The following is a 22,691-nucleotide window of genomic DNA, read 5'->3' as shown; positions in this document are numbered from 1 at the left end:
CTTAACCCTAGTCGCTCTGGATAAGAACGTCTGCTACATGACTAAAAAGTCAATCCAACTACAATCCATCCCCAGTGGTCCAGCTCTGGCTCCTTGTGAAAGCAAGATAAAAAATATAACATGTAATTTTATGCCAGATAAAAGCTGTCATTATCAGGTATTATGCCAAGCCAGAGAAAAGCTGTCAATATCATCTTCTGTCAGGTATTATGCCACTGTGTGACCAACACCGTTAAAATGGAATGACTGAAAGATTATTCCCTGGGAGCTCTTTGTGTGACTACTACAAATTGGTATGGATTTATTTTCCGTGTGCTCTCTCTCCATGCCCATTCTACCCCAGTCAGCTCTCACTGGTTCTCTCCTTATAACAGACTCCTGCTGCCATGGAAAGTGAAGGAACAGGTCTTAGTCATGGCCACTCAATGGCAACTACCTGTGTTTCCATTCTAATGTGTGATTGTAAAGCCCTAGAATGGAGTCCCACTGGTAGCCTGGGACTCCGCTTGTCAGGGTCTTCCTAATGGGCAGCCCTGTGAGAGATTATAAAACACCCTGATAAAAACTCACAGATGAGTTGCGTCTCAATAGTCGAAACTGTCCATCTATCATAGAGGTGAAAGCAATATGGCACAGATTTCAGAGATTTCATAATGTAGACAAAATTGACTTTTTTCGCTTATTAAAGATGAAATATGTAACTTTTTGGGTGACTCCACCCCCCCCCCCCCCCCCCCCCCCACATAAACCGAAATTAGGCATACAATTAGAATTTTAGCAACCACGAAAAGGCGGAGTGATTCTTCATATTGCACCTTTAAGTTTTCATGTACCAAATAAAAATCTAAAGTTCCATGTCTTTCCATCACATTTTCAACTCTACTGATAGTTTTGTTACACAAACTGTTAAGTTAAATAGTTAGAGAGCAAACAAGTGCTCAGCATATGTGGGAACTCCTTCAAGATTGTTGGAAGAGCTTTCCAGGTGAAGCTGGTTGATAGAATGCCAAGTGTGCAAAGCTGTCATCAAGGCAAAGGGTGGCTACTTTGAAGCATCTCAAATATAAAATATATTTTGATTTGTTTAACACTACTTTGGTTACTACTGTGCATGATTCCATAAGTATTATTTCATAGTTTTGATGTCTTCACTATTATTCTACAATGTAGAAAATAGTAAAAATCTATTTGCCGATGACCACCTAATATACCTGACCAATATTGAAAACTCCATGGCCCCTTTGCAAAAAATATTTTCAGGAAAAAATAATAATAATGGCAATATGAAAAAGTTAAAGAATGACTCTATGATCTACAGCAATACTTTATGTGGACAAACAAAAAATATCAAATACCTAGGATGTTAAAAATAAGTGACAACAAACAACAAATATATAAAGATAAATTTATCCTATTACTGAAAAAACATGAAAGCAGATCTAATTAAATTGAATAATCTTCCCATAAATATTATAGGTAGAATAGACCTCTTTAAAATGTCATGGCTGTTTTTCTATTTATTACCCCACTGAAGAAAAGTATACTCGGTCATAACAGACTTTATATGTGCAAATAAAATGCATAGAATAAAAATGAATGTTTTTTAAAAAAATTTTTTTGTTTTACTTAACTATGCAAGTTCGTTAAGAAAAATGTCCTATTTACGATTAATGCCTACTCCGGCCAAACCCGCACAACGCTGGGCCAATTGTGTGCCGTCCTATGGGACTCCCAATCACGGCCGGTTGGGATACAGCCTGGATACAAACCAGGGTGTCTGTAGTGACGCCTCTAGCACTGAGATGCAGTGCCTTAGATCGCTGCGCCACTCGGGGGCCCAAGTTTTAAATCTTTCAAAGTCTGAAGGTGGTTTTAACCTTCCAGACTTGGAATTGTATCAACTTGCTACCCAAGGCTTTACTATATATATAAAAGTATGTGGACACCCCTTCAAATTAGTGGATTTGGCTGCTTCAGCCACACCCGTTGCTGACAGGTGTATAAAATCTAGAACACAGCTATCCAATCTCAATAGACAAACATTGGCAGTAGAATGGCCTTACTGAACAGCTCAGTGACATTCAACGTTGGCACCGTCATAGGAGGCCACCTTTCCGACAAGTCAGTTCATCAAATTTCTGGCCTGCAAGAGCTGCCCCATTCGACTGCCCTGGTCAACAAAGTGCTGTTACTGTGAAGTGAAAACATTTAGGAGCGAAGTGGTAGGCCATACAAGCTCACAGAACGGGACGGCCGAGTGCTGAAGTGCGTAGCCCGAAAAAATCATCTGTCCTCGGTTGTAACACTCACTACCGAGTTCCAAAATGCCTCTGCAAGCAACGTCAGCACAATAACTGTTCTCCAGGAGTTTCATGAAATGGGTTTCCATGGCCGAGCAGCCGCACTTAAGCCTAAGATCACCATGTGCAATGCCAAGTGTCGGCTGGAGTGGTGTAAAGCATATTGCCATTGGACTCTGAAGGAGTGGAAACAAGTTCTCTGGAGTTATGAATCATGCTTCACCATCTGGCAGTCTGATGGACGAATTTGGGTTTGGCGGATGCCAAGAGAATGCTACCTGCCCAAATGCATAGTGACAACTGTAAAGTTTGGTGGAGGAGGAATAATGGTCTAGGGATGTTTTGGCCTGCACAGATCCCTGACCTCAACCCGATCGAACACCTTTGGGATGAATTGGAACGCCGACTGTGATCCAGGCCTAATCGCCAAACATCAGTCCCCCACCTTACTAATGCTCTTGTGGCTGAATGGAAGCAAGTCCCCACAGCAATGTTCCAACATCTAGTGGAAAGCCTTCCCAGAAGAGTGGAGGCTGTTATAGTAGGAATGTTCCAACATCTAGTGGAAAGCCTCCCAGAAGAGTGGAGGCTGTTATAGCAGCAATGTTCCAACATCTAGTGGAAAGCCTTCCCAGGAGAGTGGAGGCTGTTATAGCAGCAATGTTCCAACATCTAGTGGAAAGCCTTCCCAGGAGAGTGGAGGCTGTTATAGCAGCAATGTTCCAACATCTAGTGGAAAGCCTTCCCAGAAGAGTGGAGTAAGGGGGGGACAAAATCCATGTTAATGTCCCTGATTTTGGAATGAGATGTTCGACGAGCAGGTGTCCACATACTATTGGTCATATAGTGTACCATGGATAGCTATTTAGAATGAATCTATAAATTGGCCCCCTAAAGGCATAGAATCCCTAAAAGACTTGATAGTAGGAAATGTGTTTATTTCCATGACAGCTTTAAAAAGCCATTTTGGGTTGACCAATGTAAAACCTATTCAAATGCATCCAACTTAAAAGTTTTATATCACAAATTTCGATTTGAAATCTTTTGGACTGATGAATGTACAGAATGTAAAAAACTAGAGATAAAATTCACAAATTTTTCAGCACAATGGCAGAGTCATGTCTTACGTGTAAAAATACTAATTACTCAATATGCCTTCTGGGAATGTTACAAAATTCAAAAGTTATTGGCGGAGTTGGAAAGATGGATGTCAGAGGTATTGCAAAGTAAATTTACTTGTAATTTGTCTGTCTGTATATTTCAAGACATGACAACCTGATGGGTTGGACAATACGGAGTTTGTACATTTTTGTAGAAAAAAAAATGTCAGACAATGGATCTTCGCTGTCGTTCATCTAGCAATGCTTGACTACCATTTAAAAAGCATTGGCTCTTTACGAAATTGTCTGATACAAAATGTCAGTGTGTCAGAGCCCTTAGACCATTGAGATACGCTCAGAGCATGGCACCCTATTCCCTATTTAGTGTCATGCTTTTTATCAAAGCCATAGGGATTAGGGTGTCACTTGGGACACAACAACAGGTTCAACTAACATGATGGATTTTTATATTACATCAAAATGGCTAAATATCACAAAGCCAGATGAGTTTGAGAAGTACATGTTTCAGAAACCCCCATGATACTCTCCTTTCAGTTGGATTGCTTGAATTGTTTACAGGAAGCACAGGAAAATTACAAATGCATAGAGTTTTTACTGATTACTTATGCAGAATGACAAACTCTGTAATTCGATGTGACACGGCAGAAGTAGATTTATCTGGAGAAAAATGATGGAAACATTCTGGGTGATGGCCAGGTTGACTGTTCTTTCCCATGCCTTTTGGAGGGTGTTGGGGTTGTTGTGTTGCCTCTCAAAATGATTTCAGAGTTCCTGATATGGTTTATCAACAATGTAATCTATAATTATCCTCAATACCTAGTTATGATGAGATGCCCCATCACATCTTTTGAGAGTGGGTGTATATTTGAAAGTGAAAGAGGACATTTTAAAATCAGGAAGACATCATGAAAACATCATCATGTGCATCAGCTTGATATCCCATGCTGATCTGCCACGTGAAATTAATTGAAATGTTGTTCCTGATCGCCTGTGAATGCCAAGTGTATCGGGAACATATGTCCGGGAAGACAATACTATACACAATACTAAACGCAATACTTGAACATACGACAATGACAAAATGGGGTGGGTGGTTGTGCCCCAAAACCACTCTCCCCATAATTTCCTTCTAAATTCTATATATTGTTGGCAACACCTTTGTCAATCTCTATTCCCCGCTCCACAAATGATGGTATAAATGAGCGTAGTGCGTAGCCTAAAGGTACAGCACCTGACCCCTGGTATTTGCATGACAATGAAGGTACATCATAAGAAAGGCTAACAATGGCCCAGGAATCTGGGGGCTGTTGGAGAGAAGGAAGGAGTGAGTGCTGCAGCTTTTTATAATGGATGCCCTTTTCAGAGTGCAGACCTCGTCCGGGTCCCAAACGGCACCCTATTCACACACACGCTCGAGCACGCGCGATAACATACGCACTATACATACACATGGATTTAGTACTGTAGACATGTGGCAGTGGTGCAGTAAGGGGCGCGAGGGCACACAGTGTGTTGTGAAATCTGTGAATGTATTGTAATGTTTTTAAGATTGTATAAACTGCCCTAATTTTGCTGGACCCCAGGAAGAGTTCATGGGGATCCATAATAAATACAAATAAAAATACCACTGAATGTCATTTCCTTTCTGAAAATACAATTACACGACAAAGGCCACAGTCAATTGAGTGTTCCCCGTATAGCATCGATGTCAGTGAAGTCATGTCATAAGTAGTTGTATGTTGTAGCCTAATTATAAATTGTCAGTTAAAGCATAACACCAGGATCTCCTTAGGAGGTATTGAGTGATTTCTTTGACCTCAGTCCATGTGAAAACAGTGGAGTAATGAAAAATCTATTCATACGTCACCTTGATTGCCTTTTCATTGAAGTAAGCATTGAAGAGATTTGATTCATGCCCCACTCAGTTAAACACGTGTGTACGTGTAATGGTGAAGGCGGTGGAGATGGAATCACAACACTGCACCAACTGATGTCATTTGTACAGCTCTTTAATGGACTTTCACTGGGGATGGTTTTACCTGCTGTGCTGGTCTCCTTCGCATCTTGTGTGCCTCACTTTTATCTGGGCAATGTGTTAACAATAAGATGTTTGTATTTGACTGGATGATGTATCATGTTCTGGTCTGGGTTCATTAGGGGCAAGCAACTGAAAATGTTTTCATTTTGCAATGGGGAAAAAAAAGTTTCCTATTGGACAAGTAGAAGGTAATAATTAATGATGATGAATAATAGATTGAATTGATAATTTGATTTTCCAGATACATGGTTAAAGTCTCTCCCTGTTTCAATCTGTTTTTCACGTGGTGCCTACTGAGCATGAACCGATCCTCTTTTTACCATTTCAGCACGACAGACAGAGCCTAGTAAAATAACCATCCGTGTTGGGGGGACAAGCACCATTGTCATCAACAAATCTATGGATTTTGGTATAATTATTACCCACTCCTGCTGTTTATACTTACTCACTGCATAAGTCACTGAATTCATTAGTGAGTGGAATAAATGTTGTCTTTGCAGTGATTCATCATATTATACTGTAGTAGTAGTCAGTAGGGGCGAGAGGTAGCCTGGTAGGATAGAGTTAACAGCCTGAGTTACACCAGGAATGCACAATCCCTCCATCAGCGAGCGCTCAGACTGTCTGCAAAGGCAGGTCACCAGACATCACAGGCAACAACGTCACCTATGGGCACAAACCCACCATCGCTGGACCAGACAGGACTGGCAAAAAGTGCTCTTCACTGACAAGTTGCGGTTTTGTCTCACCAGGGATGATGGTCGGATTCTCGTTTATCGTCGAAGGAATGAGAGTTACACCGAGGCCTGTACTCTGTAGCGGGATCGATTTGGAGGTGGAGGTTCCGTCATGGTCTGGGGCGGTGTGTTACAGCATCATCGGACTGAGCTTGTTATCATTGCAGGCAATCTCAACTCTGTGCGTTACAGGGAAGACATCCTCCTCCCTCATGTGGTACCCTTACTGCAGGCTCATCCTGACATGACCCTCCAGCATGACAATGCCACCAGTCATACTTCTCGTTCTGTGCGTGATTTCCTGCAAGACAGGAATGTCAGTGTTCTGCCATAGCCAGCGATGAGCCCGGATCTCAATCCCAAATGTCCGGGAACTTGCAGGTGCCTTGGTGGAAGAGTGGGGTAACATCTCACAGCAAGAACTGGCAAATCTGGTGCAGTCCATGAGGAGGAGATGCACTGCAGTACTTAATGCAGCTGGTGGCCACACCAGATACTGACTGATACTTTTGATTTTGACTCCCCCTTTGTTCAGGGACACATGATTCCATCTCTGTTAGTCACATGTCTGTGGAACTTGTTCAGTTTATGTCTCAGTTGTTGAATCTTGTTATGTTCATACAAATATTTACACATGTTAAGTTTGCTGAAAATAAACGCAGCTGACAGTGAGAGGACGTTTCTTTTTTTGATGAGTTTAGAATCGTGAGAATCGCAATACATGTCATATCGTTACCAAAGTATTGTGATGATAACGTATCATGAGGTCCCTGGAAATAAAACATATCGGATGATTCTGACTTCATCAGTTGCATACCAACGTGACATTTAGATATTCAGGGTTGTGAATTAATTTGCACAAATCAAACTTACATTTAAGCACTGCAAAGTGCATAAGCTATCTGAAAATCTTCTCAGACACCTGGCTGATGGCTTCATGGTAATCAAGACAGACATATTGAGTAGTTGGAGTGGTTACCAAAGCATCTGTTTATTCAAATTAAGCGTCAGTAAGTATTAGTCTCAGAGTGGCCCAATCCACAGGTCCTTCAATGTTATTTTAATGTTCAACTTTAACATCAAGAGCAACACAACCAACATGCTGCATGACAATCTAAAATACTATACAATGGTATGTTCATTATCAAGTTCATCCTGTCATAATCTAATAGACAAAACAACATAACAAATTGTTAATTTTACACAACATTTAAAGAAACAAAGATCTACACAATATTACATTTCACATGAACATTTATGAATATTGATTCATATTGGAGTAGTAGTGTAATGGGACTACAACATTAAACATTTGCTCATCTTGAGGATTATAAATAACTCATTAAAACTATTTCCATACACATCATCAATGATATTCAATCTCTTGAGCTGCATAAGCTATATGTACAGTAAAGTGTCTTAGGGAATCCTTTCAAACATTTGCTAACAAATTGAACATCTGTCTCATTCACAATCCATTCAGTAAATCATATTGACAACACAATCCATTCAGTAAATCATATTGACAACACAATCCATTCAGTAAATCATATTGACAACACAATCCATTCAGTAAATCCTATTGACACCACAATCCATTCAGTAAATCCTATTGACACCACAATCCATTCAGTAAATCATATTGACAACACAATCCATTCAGTAAATCATATTGACAACACAATCCATTCAGTAAATCCTATTGACACCGCAATCCATTCAGTAAATCCTATTGACACCACAATCCATTCAGTAAATCATATTGACACCACAATCCATTCAGTAAATCATATTGACACCACAATCTATTCAGTAAATCATATTGACAACACAATTTATTCAGTAAATCAAATTGACACCACAATGCATTCAGTAAATCAAATTGACGCCACAATGTATTCAGTAAATCATATTGACACCACAATCCATTCAGTAAATCATATTGACAACACAATTCATTCAGTAAATCAAATTGACACCACAATGCATTCACTAAATCATATTGACACCACAATCCATTCAGTAAATCATATTGAAATCACAATCTATTCAGTAAAGCATATTGACACCACAATCTATTCAGTAAAGCATATTGACACCACAATCTATTCAGTAAAGCATATTGACACCACAATCTATTCAGTAAAGCATATTGACACCACAATCTATTCAGTAAAGCATATTGACACCACAATCCTTTCAGTAAAGCATATTGACACCACAATCTATTCAGTAAAGCATATTGACACCACAATCCTTTCAGTAAAGCATATTGACACCACAATCTATTCAGTAAATCATATTGACACCACAATCTATTCAGTAAAGCATATTGACACCACAATCTATTCAGTAAAGCATATTGACACCACAATCTATTCAGTAAATCATATTGACACCACAATCTATTCAGTAAAGCATATTGACACCACAATCTATTCAGTAAAGCATATTGACACCACAATCTATTCAGTAAAGCATATTGACTCCACAATCCATTCAGTAAAGCATATTGACACCACAATCCTTTCAGTAAAGCATATTGACACCACAATCTATTCAGTAAAGCATATTGACACCACAATCTATTCAGTAAAGCATATTGACACCACAATCCTTTCAGTAAAGCATATTGACACCACAATGTATTCAGTAAAGCATATTGACACCACAATCTATTCAGTAAAGCATATTGACACCACAATCTATTCAGTAAAGCATATTGACACCACAATCTATTCAGTGAAGCATATTGACACCACAATCTATTCAGTAAATGTCTGTTTATTTGACTCCTATATCTAGGTGGTCCTTTGTATCGAACAGGTTCCAAGGTAAGACCCAAGTGCAGACTGAGTGAATTAACAGTGTGTATTGTAACTACAGGGGCAGGCAGGGGTCGATAATCCAGAGCAGGAGCAAAGGTACTGGCCGGCAGGCAGGCTCAGGTACAGGCAGTGGTCAGGCAGGCGGGTACAGGGTCAGGACAGGCAAAGGTCAAAACCCAGGAGGACGCGGAAAAAGAGAGACTAGGGAAAACCAGGAGCTGAGAGAAACCACTGGTAGGCTTGAACAAACAAGACGAACTGTCAACAGACAGACAGAAAACACAGGTTTAAATACACAGGGGATAATGTATGAAAACATGACTGTAAGTTGCTTTGGATAAAAGCATATTGCTAAATGGCATATATTATTATTAAAATATGTTGGCCAGCAAGTGGGATGATTGTTAGCGTGTGAATGAAATGTATTCAGAGCACGCAGGGTATGCGACTGAATAAGATATGTCTGAATACCAAATACTGAGAAGTGCGTAGGAAAGGTATACGTTCTTAAGTCTGAATCAGCCCCTTAGACACTACAATATATATTTTTAAATTTAACTAGGCAAGTCAGTTAATAACAAATACATATTTACAATGACGGCCTACCCCAGCCAAACCCGCCGCCATATGGGACTCCCAACCACAGCCGGATCTGTCGCAGCCTGGATTCGAACCAGGTACTGCAGTGATGCCCCTTGCACTGAGACGCAATGTCTTAGACCACAGCATCACTCAGGAGACCAATTCATATTGACACCACAATCTATTCAGTAAATAGTATTGACACCCCAATCCATTCAGTAAATCATATTGACACCACCATGTATTCAGTAAAGCATATTAACATCACAATCTATTCATATTGACACCAAAATCCATTCAGTAAAGCATATTGACTCCACAATCTATTCAGTAAAGCATATTGACTCCACAATCCATTCAGTAAAGCATATTGACTCCACAATCCATTCAGTAAAGCATATTGACACCACAATCTATTCAGTAAAGCATATTGACTCCACAATCCATTCAGTAAAGCATATTGACACCACAATCTATTCAGTAAAGCATATTGACTCCACAATCCATTCAGTAAAGCATATTGACTCCACAATCCATTCAGTAAAGCATATTGACACCACAATCTATTCAGTAAAGCATATTGACTCCACAATCCATTCAGTAAAGCATATTGACTCCACAATCCATTCAGTAAAGCATATTGACACCACAATCTATTCAGTAAAGCATATTGACTCCACAATCCATTCAGTAAAGCATATTGACTCCACAATCCATTCAGTAAAGCATATTGACTCCACAATCCATTCAGTAAAGCATATTGACTCCACAATCCATTCAGTAAAGCATATTGACTCCACAATCTATTCAGTAAATCATATTGATACCACAATCTATTCAGTAAATCATATTGACATCACAATCTATTCACACTGACACCATAATCCAATCAGTAAAGCATATTGACTCCACAATGTATTCAGTAAAGCATATTGACTCCACAATGTATTCAGTAAAGCATATTGACTCCACAATGTATTCAGTAAAGCATATTGACTCCACAATGTATTCAGTAAAGCATATTGACTCCACAATGTATTCAGTAAATCATATTGATACCACAATCTATTCAGTAAAGCATATTGACTCCACAATCCATTCAGTAAATCATATTGACTCCACAATCCATTCAGTAAATCATATTGATACCACAATCTATTCAGTAAATCATATTGACATCACAATCTATTCACACTGACACCATAATCCAATCAGTGAAGCATATTGACACCACAATCTATTAATTAAATGGCTGTTTATTTGATTCCTATGTTTATTTAAGCAATAAGGCCTGAGAAGGTGTGGTATGTTGGCCATTTTAAACTGGGTGGTTTGAGCCCTGAATGCTGATTGGCTGAAAGCCATGGTATATCAGACGGTATAGTGTCTTATAGTGTCTTGTAGTGTCAAATAAACAACCATTTACTGAATAGACTGTTCTCTCTGCTACCCCACGGCAAGCGGTACCGGAGCGCCAAGTCTAGGTCCAAAAGGCTTCTTAACAGCTTCCACCCCCAAGCCATAAGACTCCTGAACAGCTAATCACATGGCTATCTGTACTATTTGCACCCCCACCCACCCACCCACCCACCCACCCACCCACCACCACCGACCCCCATTTTTACGCTGCTGCTACTCTCTGTTTATAATCTATGCATAGTCACTTTATCTCCACCTACATGTACATATTACATCAGTTACCTCGACTAACCTGTACATTGACTCTTTACCAGTACCCCCTGAATATAGCCTCGCTACTCTTATTTTATTGTTGCTCTTAAGTTATTTGTTATTTTTCTATTTTTTTACTTCAGTTTATTTTATTAAATTATTTCTTAACACTTACTTTTCTTAAAACTGCATTGTTGGTTAAGGACTTGTCAGTCAGCATTTCACTGTAAGGTCTACCTACACCTGTTGTATTTGGCGCATGTGACAAATATAATTTGATTTGATACCATGGGTTTGACAAAACATTTATTTTTACTGCTCTAATTACCTTGGTAACCAGTTTATAACAGCAATAAGGCACCTAGGGGGTTTGTGATATATGCCCAATATACCACGATTCCGAGTTGCGTCGTGCCTAAGAACAGCCCTTAGCCGTGGTACATTGGCCATATACCACACCCACTCGGGCCATATTGCTTAAATATACTCAGCCTAAGGACTGTTCTTATGCACAACACAAAGCGGAGTGCCTGGATACAGCCCTTAGCAGTGGTATATTGACCATATACCACAAACCCCCAAGATGCCTTGTTGCTATTATAAGCCCGTTACCAACATATATATAACAGTAAAAAAGAACTTGTGTCATAGCTGTGGTATATTGTCTGATTTACACACCGCTGGAATGCTGTTTCAGCCAACCAGCATTCAGGACCCAAACTACCCTGTTTATTATGACAGATAATGACCACCTTTTGATCTGCTTCATAGTACGATCGTTTTGTGTGGCCAACAAAACTGTTTAAAAATAATTCTGCATAAATTGTATTTTCATAGATATACAGGTAACTGGCAAAATAATGGAAACACTTGAGTAAATGAAGGATACAAAGTATATTAAAAGCAGGTGCTTAATTAAGGTAATTAAGCAATTAACATCCCATCATGCTTAGTGATGAAAAATGAAAAATGCTGGGCAGGCCATTATTTTGCTAGCCCCCTTTAGGATGACAATGCCCCCACCCACAGGGCATTAGTAGTCACTGAATGGTTTGATGAGCATGACATGATGTAAACCATATTCCATGGCTGTCTCAGTCACCATATTTCAACCCAACTGAACACTTATGGGAGATTCTGGAGCGACACCTGAGACGGTGCTTTCCACCATCATCCTGGGGAGCCTAGTGGTTAGAGCGTTGGACTAGTAACTGGAAGGTTGCAAGTTCAAACCCCCGAGCTGACAAGGTACAAATCTGTCGTTCTGCCCCTGAACAGGCAGTTAACCCACTGTTCCTAGGCCGTCATTGAAAATAAGAATTTGTTCTTAACTGACTTGCCTAGTAAAATAAAGGTAAAATAAAAAAATTTAAAAAAAAATCAACAAAACACCAAATTATGGAATTTCTTATAGAAAAATGGTGTCGCAACCCTCCCATACAGCTCTAGACACTTGTAGAATCTATGCCAAGGTGCATTGAAGCTGTTCTGGCTGGTGGTTGCCCAACGCTTTATGTTGGTGTTTCCTTTATTTTGGCAGTTATCTTCTACCAATGACTACCAGTGACTGTAAGCTCAGAAATATATTGTTTTGTCATGGATCCGTACTCGTTCAGGTGCAGCTGTCAGCTACATTGGTGCCAACCTCATCCCACCTGATTTCCAAATGTTTTGTTGGTTGACTTCTCAGCGATAGGGACTCTATCTCATTAGTATTTTCTTGATTACTCTCTCCTGACGTCCTTCTCGGAATTAATTAGAGGATGAGGTCAAAGGGGAGGAAATTGATCTTTCAGATACATCCTTCGCTTTCAGTGCTCTGGCCCATGTGCCATAAGGTGCTTCCTCATTCAAACTCCAACTACATGTAATTATGGTCAATTGTAGTGGTTGAGGACTTATGTGCCTGCCGCAACGGCCAGCTCTCCTGTGGCATCTTGTTCCCCAGAACCACCGGGATGTCGCCCAGGGTGGAGAAGGTGTTCACACGGTGCAGTCGGTGGGATGTCATGAAGCTGCTGCTGTTTCCCCTTGGCCCTCGACCCCCCACTCCTCTGTGACGGGGGAAGAGGTCACGATGACACAGGCAGGACAGGAACTTGTCGTGCAGCGACGCGTAGATAAATGGGTTGTAGCACGCCGAGCTCATAGCTAACAGGTGGCACGACACTTGGATCACGTTGACGTGGCTCTTGCCCAGGATGGTGAAGTCAGTATCCAGGTCGCGGATGAGATTGACCACCTGAAGAGGGAGCCAGGAGAAGGCGAAGCAGAGCACCGACACAAGGAGGAGGCAGAAAGTCTTTCTTCTCTTTCGCCCCCAGTTCATTTGATTGGAAACAGGACCCGCCGCCATCAAACCAGAAATGTTCCTTTGTCTCAAGTGGTAGGAGATAGCGAGGTAGGATGCAGACACAGCGGCGAGTGGCACAAAATAAGAGAAGAGCAGGACAAAGCAGGAGTAGACAAGGCGACCCCGCTCCTGGCCATGCCAGAACTCCTCACATACGACCATGTGGAGACCGGTGGCGCTCAGGTCCAGGTAGCCAATGTGGAGAGCCGTGGGAGTGGAGAACGCAAGGCTACACAACCAGATGGCAGCCACCAAACCCCAGCAAAACTGGCAACCCAACCGCCTGCGAATGGGATAGGCCACAACGACGTACCGGTCCACTGCAATGGCTGTGAGTGACAAGACGGCTGCGAAAACCGTCGCCGACTGCATCAAGGTGACAAAGTGGCACATGAAGCGTCCGAAGAGCCACCCTCGCTTGTCGAAGGCATAGGAGGCCGTCAGGGGCACGCAGAAGATGCACATGACCAAATCGACTAGCGCCAAGTTGCCGATCAGGAAGTTGGTGGTGTTGTGTCTCTTCTTGTTAAACCCGATGAGGAAGAGCAGCAGGAGGTTGCCAGAGCAGGCGACCAGGATCACCATGGAGTAGAGAGGGATGAATAGGGGCTTCAGGTCAAATAGGAGATCCAACCCAGTGAAGGAGGAGGAGGACGATGAGGAGTAGGCAGGGAGAGATGTGTTCTCTACCCAAGAGCAGTTCAGAGAAAACTCCCTGTTGTCCATCCCTGTAAAACACAACAGAACAGGGAATACATCAGAGAAACCAACATCAGAGAAACCAACATCAGAGAAACCAACATCAGAGAGACCAACATCAGGGAAAACGACATCAGGGAAAACAACATCCGGGAAAATATCATCAGGGAAAACAACATCAGAGAAAACATCATTAGGGAAAACATCGGGAAAACATAATCGGGGAAAACATCATCAGAGAAAACAACATCAGAGAAAACAACAGCAGGGAAAACAACATCAGAGAAAACATAATCAGAGAAATCATCATCAGGGAAATCATCATCAGGGAAAACATCATCAGGGAAATAATCATCAGGGAAAACATCATCAGAGAAAACATCATCAGAGAAAACATCATCAGATAAAACAACATCAGGGAAAACATCAGAAAAAACACCATCGGGGAAAATATAATCGGGGAAAACATCATCAGAGAAAACATCATCAGTGAAAATATCATCAGAGAAAACATCATCAGAAAAAACATCATCATGGAAAACAACATCAGGGAAAACATCATCAGAGAAAACAACAACAGGGAAAATATCATCAGAGAAAACATCATCAGAGAAAACATCATCAGAGAAAACATCATCAGAGAAAACATCATCAGGGAAAACATCATCAGGGAAAACATCATCAGAGAAAACATCATCAGAGAAAACATCATCAGGGAAAACAACATCAGGGAAAACATCAGAAAAAACACCATCGGGGAAAACATCATCGGGGGAAAACATCATCAGAGAAAACATCATCAGGGAAAATATCATCAGAGAAAACATCATCAGAAAAAACGTCATCATGGAAAACAACATCAGGGAAAACATCATCAGAGAAAACAACATCAGGGAAAATATCATCAGAGAAAACATCATCAGAGAAAACATCATCAGAGAAAACATCATCAGGGAAAACATCATCAGGGAAAACATCATCAGGGAAAACATCATCAGAGAAAACATCATCAGGGAAAACATCATCAGGGAAAACATCATCAGGGAAAACAACATCAGGGAAAACATCATCAGAGAAAACATCATCAGAGAAAACATCATCAGGGAAAACATCATCAGGGAAAACATCATCAGGGAAAACATCATCAGAGAAAACATCATCAGGGAAAACATCATCAGGGAAAACATCATCAGGGAAAACAACATCAGGGAAAACAACATCAGGGAAAACATCATCAGAGAAAACATCATCAGAGAAAACATCATCAGGGAAAACATCATCAGAGAAAACATCATCAGAGAAAACATCATCAGAGAAAACATCATCAGAGAAAACAACATCAGGGAAAACAACATCAAGGAAAACAACATCAGGGAAAACATCATCAGAGAAAACATCATCAGAGAAAACATCATCAGAGAAAACATCATCAGAGAAAACATCATCAGAGAAAACAACATCAGGGAAAACAACATCAGGGAAAACATCATCAGAGAAAACATCATCAGAGAAAACATCATCAGAGAAAACAACATCAGGGAAAACAACATCAGGGAAAACATCATCAGAGAAAACATCATCAGAGAAAACAACATCAGGGAAAACATCATCAGAGAAAACATCATCAGAGAAAACAACATCAGGGAAAACATCATCAGGGAAAACAACATCAGGGAAAACAACATCAGGGAAAACATCATCAGAGAAAACATCATCAGAGAAAACATCATCAGAGAAAACAACATCAGGGAAAACAACATCAGGGAAAACATAATCAGGGAAAACATCATCAGAGAAAACATCATCAGAGAAAACAACATCAGGGAAAACATCATCAGGGAAAACAACATCAGGGAAAACAACATCAGGGAAAACATCATCAGCATCATCAGAGAAAACATCATCAGAGAAAACATCATCAGAGAAAACATCATCAGAGAAAACATCATCAGAGAAAACATCATCAGGGAAAACATCATCAGGGAAAACATCATCAGAGAAAACATCATCAGAGAAAACATCATCAGAGAAAACATCATCAGAGAAAACATCATCAGGGAAAACAACATCAGGGAAAACATCATCAGGGAAAACATCATCAGAGAAAACATCATCAGAGAAAACAACATCAGGGAAAACATCATCAGAGAAAACATCATCAGGGAAAACATCATCAGAGAAAACATCATCAGAGAAAACATCATCAGGGAAAACATCATCAGGGAAAACATCATCAGGGAAAACATCATCAGGGAAAACATCATCAGGGAAAACATCATCAGAGAAAACATCATCAGAGAAAACATCATCAGAGAAAACATCATCAGAGAAAACATCATCAGGGAAAACATCATCAGGGAAAACATCATCAGAGAAAACAACATCAGAGAAAACATCATCAGAGAAAACATCATCAGAGAAAACATCATCAGGGAAAACATCATCAGAGAAAACATCATCAGGGAAAACATCATCAGAGAAAACATCATCAGGGAAAACATCATCAGGGAAAACATCATCAGGGAAAACATCATCAGAGAAAACATCAGAGAAAACATCATCAGGGCTAAATCGTACTACAATAAAGAAATGCAGGTCAGTAAAAAGAGAAACCAAATTTTACCCTTGAATTAATGTTAAGGGGTACTTTGGCTGTCAAATCGCATATTATCAATGGTGTAATTGTGATATCTCATTCATTGTCTATTTCATCACCTCATCATAGTCTCTCATAGCGTGGTAAAGTTCTGAATAATGATATTTAAAAGGCTAATTATCATCTTCCATATTCAACAACACCTACGGAAATATCAGTCGGGATAACCTTTGAAAATGAACTATGCCTCTTCAACACTTTGCCTCTCATTTGCAGGCTATGTGATTAGTCTATAGTTGAAATGTGAAATGATTGAGACTTGTTGGTATTCAGAGAGTTTTTCTGAATAGAGGTTATTTGCATTTTCTACATTTTAGCAGACGCTTTTATCCAGAGCAATTAGGGTTAAGGGCCTTGCTCAATGGCACCTCGGCAGATTTTTTTTTACCTGTCAGCACTGGCATTTGAATCAGCAACTTTTCGGTAAACTGGCATAACGCTGTTAACTGCTAGGCTACCTGCTGCCCCGTTTCGATTGACCTGAGCTGACAATGAGGTGCACTTTGCCCTGGACAATATCAGTCTCATGTAGTAATACATTCAGAACTCTGTTGCTTTCTACATTTCCCCCTCTATCCTTTGCTATTGTTTTGGCAGAGAGAACATGCCCGCCATTACAAAAATAAACATGTTCCATTCAAATGTCCACAGCTACATTCAATTTAATGTTGGGTGGGGGGTGAGGGGGGGGGGGGGGGGGGGGGGGGGGGGGGGGGACAAGGCAAGTTCCAAATGGTATTAGCAAACGTTCTGAATCTGATCTGGACTATTAAATAATACGATTAAATCATGTTCAGGTTTGACACGGATAGGCCACAATGTGTGTATTTAGATCATGGCTAAACAGATTCTCCAAATGACAATATGGGTCAATAATAAAAGTGGGAAAGCTCAATGTGCTCATAGATATGAGTCAAACTGTATTTCTGAGCTTGGTGCAGAGAAAACACGAGTCTGAGGTGACTGTGTTTCTGTGTGGACCACAGGGGGACCTTGGTGTGAACTGGACCATGGGTAAACTTGAAGAAAATTCATCATGTTAGCCTAATCCATTTTCAAAAAGACAGATAGAGACATAAATCAGGTAAGTCCTTTACATAATAAATGCATCTGTGAAGGAGAACCATATCATTCATGATTTCATATTTATCAGGGCTGTACGGGACTCAAGAGTATGATATCTCAGGAAATGTATCATTAATTAATTAAGAATCAATGAAGAGATAGATGGATGAATGAATAAATGGATGGATGAATGAATGAATGGTTTAAATAATGAAGAGATGGATGGATGGACAAATAAATGGTTGGATGAATGAGTGGTTTAATTAATGAAGAGATGGATGGATGAATACATGGTTGGATGAATGAATGGTTTAATTAATTAAGAGATGGATGGATGGATGAATGGTTTAATTAATGAAGAGATGGATGGATGGATAAATGGTTGGGTGAATGGTTTAATTAATGAAGAGATGGATGGATGGATGAATAAATGGTTGGATGAATGAATGGTTAAATTAATGAAGAGATGGATGGATGAATAAATGGTTGGATGAATGGTTTAATTAATGAAGAGATGGATGGATGGATGAATAAATGGTTGGATGAATGAATGGTTTAATTAATGAAGAGATGGATGGATGAATAAATGGTTGGATGAATGGTTTAATTAATGAAGAGATGGGTGGATGGATGAATAAATGGTTGGATGAATGAATGGTTTAATTCATGAAGAGATGGATGGATGGATGAATAAATGGTTGGATGAATTAATGGTTTAATTAATGAAGAGATGGATGGATGGATGAATAAATGGTTGGATGAATGAGTGGTTAATTAATGAAGAGATGGATGGATGGATGAATAAATGGTTGGATGAATTAATGGTTTAATTAATGAAGAGATGGACGGATGGATGAATAAATGGTTGGATGAATGAGTGGTTAATTAATGAAGAGATGGATGGATGGATGAATGAATGGTTTAATTAATGAAGAGATGGATGGATGAATAAATTGTTGGATGAATGAATGGTTTAATTCATGAAGAGATGGATGGATGGATGAATAAATGGTTGGATGAATTAATGGTTTAATTAATGAAGAGATGGACGGATGGATGAATAAATGGTTGGATGAATGAGTGGTTAATTAATGAAGAGATGGACGGATGGATGAATAAATGGTTGGATGAATGAGTGGTTAATTAATGAAGAGATGGATGGATGAATAAATTGTTGGATGAATGAATGGTTTAATTAATTAAGTTTTAGACCCGTAGCTCTTCACGACTAGAGTTACTGTCCATGCATACTTGTCTACTAACATAGCCACTAGTCTAGGAAGACTGTATAAACCATAAAGTCGTTGCCTTTGCCTATAGTTGTTGTTCCATTGTGGAAAAATGTTAATGCTCACTCACCTGACTAATAAATTGGCTTAAATTTCAAACATTTAAATCAGTTGACATGCAAACAAGATGTTTTCTGTATCATACTGTATAGTGGTCTTGTATCAAATCAACTACAGTCCATGGTCATAGTGTGAAATAAATGTATTCCAGAATGAATATCATCTAGTAAAAAATGCAATAATTGTATTACGCAAAAGCATGCACACTTAATGTCAAAGAAAAATCCCAACTTATTTTACAATCCACGTTTGAAATATCCTATATTCTTTAATTTCCCTTCGGAAGCAGCATTTTCTATAAATATATAACAAAAAACACATTGAATATATATTGACCTTTTTTGTTGTTGTAGTTGAGCAACTTCAACAGAGATCCAAGAGAGATTCTACAAAGCAACTCTTGTGAGAAGGATTTCTGCACAGCTCCCTCCGTCAATCTGTCTCCCTTCAAGTAGTCCACCTTTTCACTGCTGCATCTGAATAAGGAGCAATCTGACTGCTTAGGGGGGGGGGGCTCCACAGACGTATGATTTAATTTGCTCGAGTCGCCACTGCTGACTATTATTAAATGAAGTACATAAGAAAGTTTATATAATTCTGAATGTCACTCACTACTAGTTCTCAGTCAACATATTATTTGGCTGTGCGGATTTATTTACGTCTAAGTTATTTTGTGGATCACAATGCTGCCATCTAGGGGTGGCTATACAGTAGAGGATATACAGTAGAGGATATACAGTAGAGACTATACAGTAGAGGATATACAGTAGAGGATATACAGTAGAGGATATACAGTAGAGACTATACAGTAGAGGATATACAGTAGAGGATATACAGCAGAAGCTATACAGTAGAGGATATACAGTAGAGGCTATACAGTAGAGGATATACAGTAGAGGCTATTCAGTAGAGGATATACAGTAGAGGATATACAGTAGAGACTATAGGGTAGAGGCTATACAGTAGAGGCTATACAGTAGAGGCTATACAGTAAAGGATATACAGTAGAGGCTATACAGTAGAATATACAGTAGAGGCTAAACAGTAGAGGCTATACAGTAGAGGATATACAGTAGAGGATATACAGCAGACGCTATACAGTAGAGGATATACAGTAGAGGCTATACAGTAGAGGATATACAGTAGAGGCTATTCAGTAGAGGATATACAGTAGAGGATATACAGTAGAGACTATAGGGTAGAGGCTATACAGTAGAGGCTATACAGTAGAGGCTATACAGTAAAGGATATACAGTAGAGGTTATACAGTAGAATATACAGTAGAGGCTAAACAGTAGAGGCTAAACAGTAGAGGATATACAGTAGAGGCTAAACAGTAGAGGCTATACAGTAGAATATACAGTAGAGGCTAAACAGTAGAGGATATACAGTAGAGGATTTACAGTAGAGGATTTACAGTAGAGGATATACAGTAAAGGATATACAGTGGAGGCTATACAGTAGAGGATATACAGTAGAGGCTAAACAGTAGAGGCTAAACAGTAGAGGATATACAGTAGAGGCTATTCAGTAGAGGATATACAGTGGAGGCTATACAGTAGAGGATATACAGTAAAGGATATACAGTAGAGGCTATACAGTAGAGGATAGAATATAGAATATACAGTAGAGGATATACAGTAGAGGTTATACAGTAGAGGATATACAGTAGAGGATATACAGTAGAGGATATACAGTAGAGGCTATACAGTAGGGGCTATACAGTAGAGGATATACAGTAGAGGCTAAACAGTAGAGGCTATAGAGTATCATGTAGTGTGCATGTCCAGTGATTTTTGGGAGTATTTTCTGAACTTGAAAGAAAGACAAGTAGAGAAATACTTTTTTCAAGTTCATTAGCTTTGTTTCAAAAGCTTCCGTAATAAAAATTAATCTCTCATCCAACTTACAGAATCTAAAATATCTAGCACAGTACATTACACATGATAATGAACGTAGTATATTTATCACACGTGGTAATGAACGTAGTATATTTATCACACATGGTAATGAACGTAGTATATTTATCACACATGGTAATGAACGTAGAATATGTATCATACATGGTAATAATGAACGTAATAAATTTATCATACATTAAAATGAAAGTATATATTTACCATACATTATAATGAAATACAGTGCCTTGCGAAATTATTCGGCCCCTTTGAACTTTGCGACCTTTTGCCACATTTCAGGCTTCAAACATAAAGATATAAAACTGTATTTTTTTGTGAAGAATCAACAACAAGTGGGACACAATCATGAAGTGGAAAGACATTTATTGGATATTTCAAACTTTTTTAACAAATCAAAAACGGAAAAATTGGGCGAGCAAAATTATTCAGCCCCTTTACTTTCAGTGCAGCAAACTCTCTCCAGAAGTTCAGTGAGGATCTCTGAATGATCCAATGTTGACCTAAATGACTAATGATGATAAATACAATCCACCTGTGTGTAATCAAGTCTCCGTATCAATGCACCTGCACTGTGATAGTCTCAGAGGTCCGTTAAAAGCGCAGAGAGCATCATGAAGAACAAGGAACACACCAGGCAGGTCCGAGATACTGTTGTGAAGAAGTTTAAAGCCGGATTTGGATACAAAAAGATTTCCCAAGCTTTAAACATCCCAAGGAGCACTGTGCAAGCGATAATATTGAAATGGAAGGAGTATCAGACCACTGCAAATCTACCAAGACCTGGCCGTCCCTCTAAACTTTCAGCTCATACAAGGAGAAGACTGATCAGAGATGCAGCCAAGAGGCCCATGATCACTCTGGATGAACTGCAGAGATCTACAGCTGAGGTGGGAGACTCTGTCCATAGGACAACAATCAGTTGTATATTGCACAAATCTGGCCTTTATGGAAGAGTGGCAAGAAGAAAGCCATTTCTTAAAGATATCCATAAAAAGTGTCATTTAAAGTTTGCCACAAGCCACCTGGGAGACACACCAAACATGTGGAAGAAGGTGCTCTGGTCAGATGAAACCAAAATTGAACTTTTTGGCAACAATGCAAAACATGTTTGGCGTAAAAGCAACACAGCTGAACACACCATCCCCACTGTCAAACATGGTGGTGGCAGCATCATGGTTTGGGCCTGCTTTTCTTCAGCAGGGACAGGGAAGATGGTTAAAATTGATGGGAAGATGGATGGAGCCAAATACAGGACCATTCTGGAAGAAAACCTGATGGAGTCTGCAAAATACCTGAGACTGGGACGGAGATTTGTCTTCCAACAAGACAACGATCCAAAACATAAAGCAAAATCTACAATGGAATGGTTCAAA

At 39.6% G+C, this 22,691-nt stretch overlaps 1 protein-coding gene across 1 annotated transcript; it reads right to left on the bottom strand.

The window, feature by feature from the left end:
- Positions 1 to 12,662: 12,662 nt before the first annotated feature.
- Positions 12,663 to 21,576, bottom strand: prlh2r (prolactin releasing hormone 2 receptor). The gene is made up of 2 exons (XM_036955203.1): positions 19,736 to 21,576; positions 12,663 to 14,358 (listed from the first exon to the last, which is right to left on the bottom strand). Exon 2 carries the CDS (start codon positions 14,354 to 14,356, stop codon positions 13,139 to 13,141), a length of 1,218 nt encoding a protein of 405 aa, XP_036811098.1. The 5' UTR covers positions 14,357 to 14,358; positions 19,736 to 21,576; the 3' UTR covers positions 12,663 to 13,138.
- Between the last annotated feature and the right edge of the window lie 1,115 nt (positions 21,577 to 22,691).

This window comes from Oncorhynchus mykiss, chromosome 19 (genome assembly GCF_013265735.2).
Source record: "Oncorhynchus mykiss isolate Arlee chromosome 19, USDA_OmykA_1.1, whole genome shotgun sequence".
NCBI lineage: Eukaryota > Metazoa > Chordata > Actinopteri > Salmoniformes > Salmonidae > Oncorhynchus > Oncorhynchus mykiss.
Note: the sequence above shows the minus strand (reverse complement) of the source record. Positions and strands in the feature narration are given on the sequence as shown.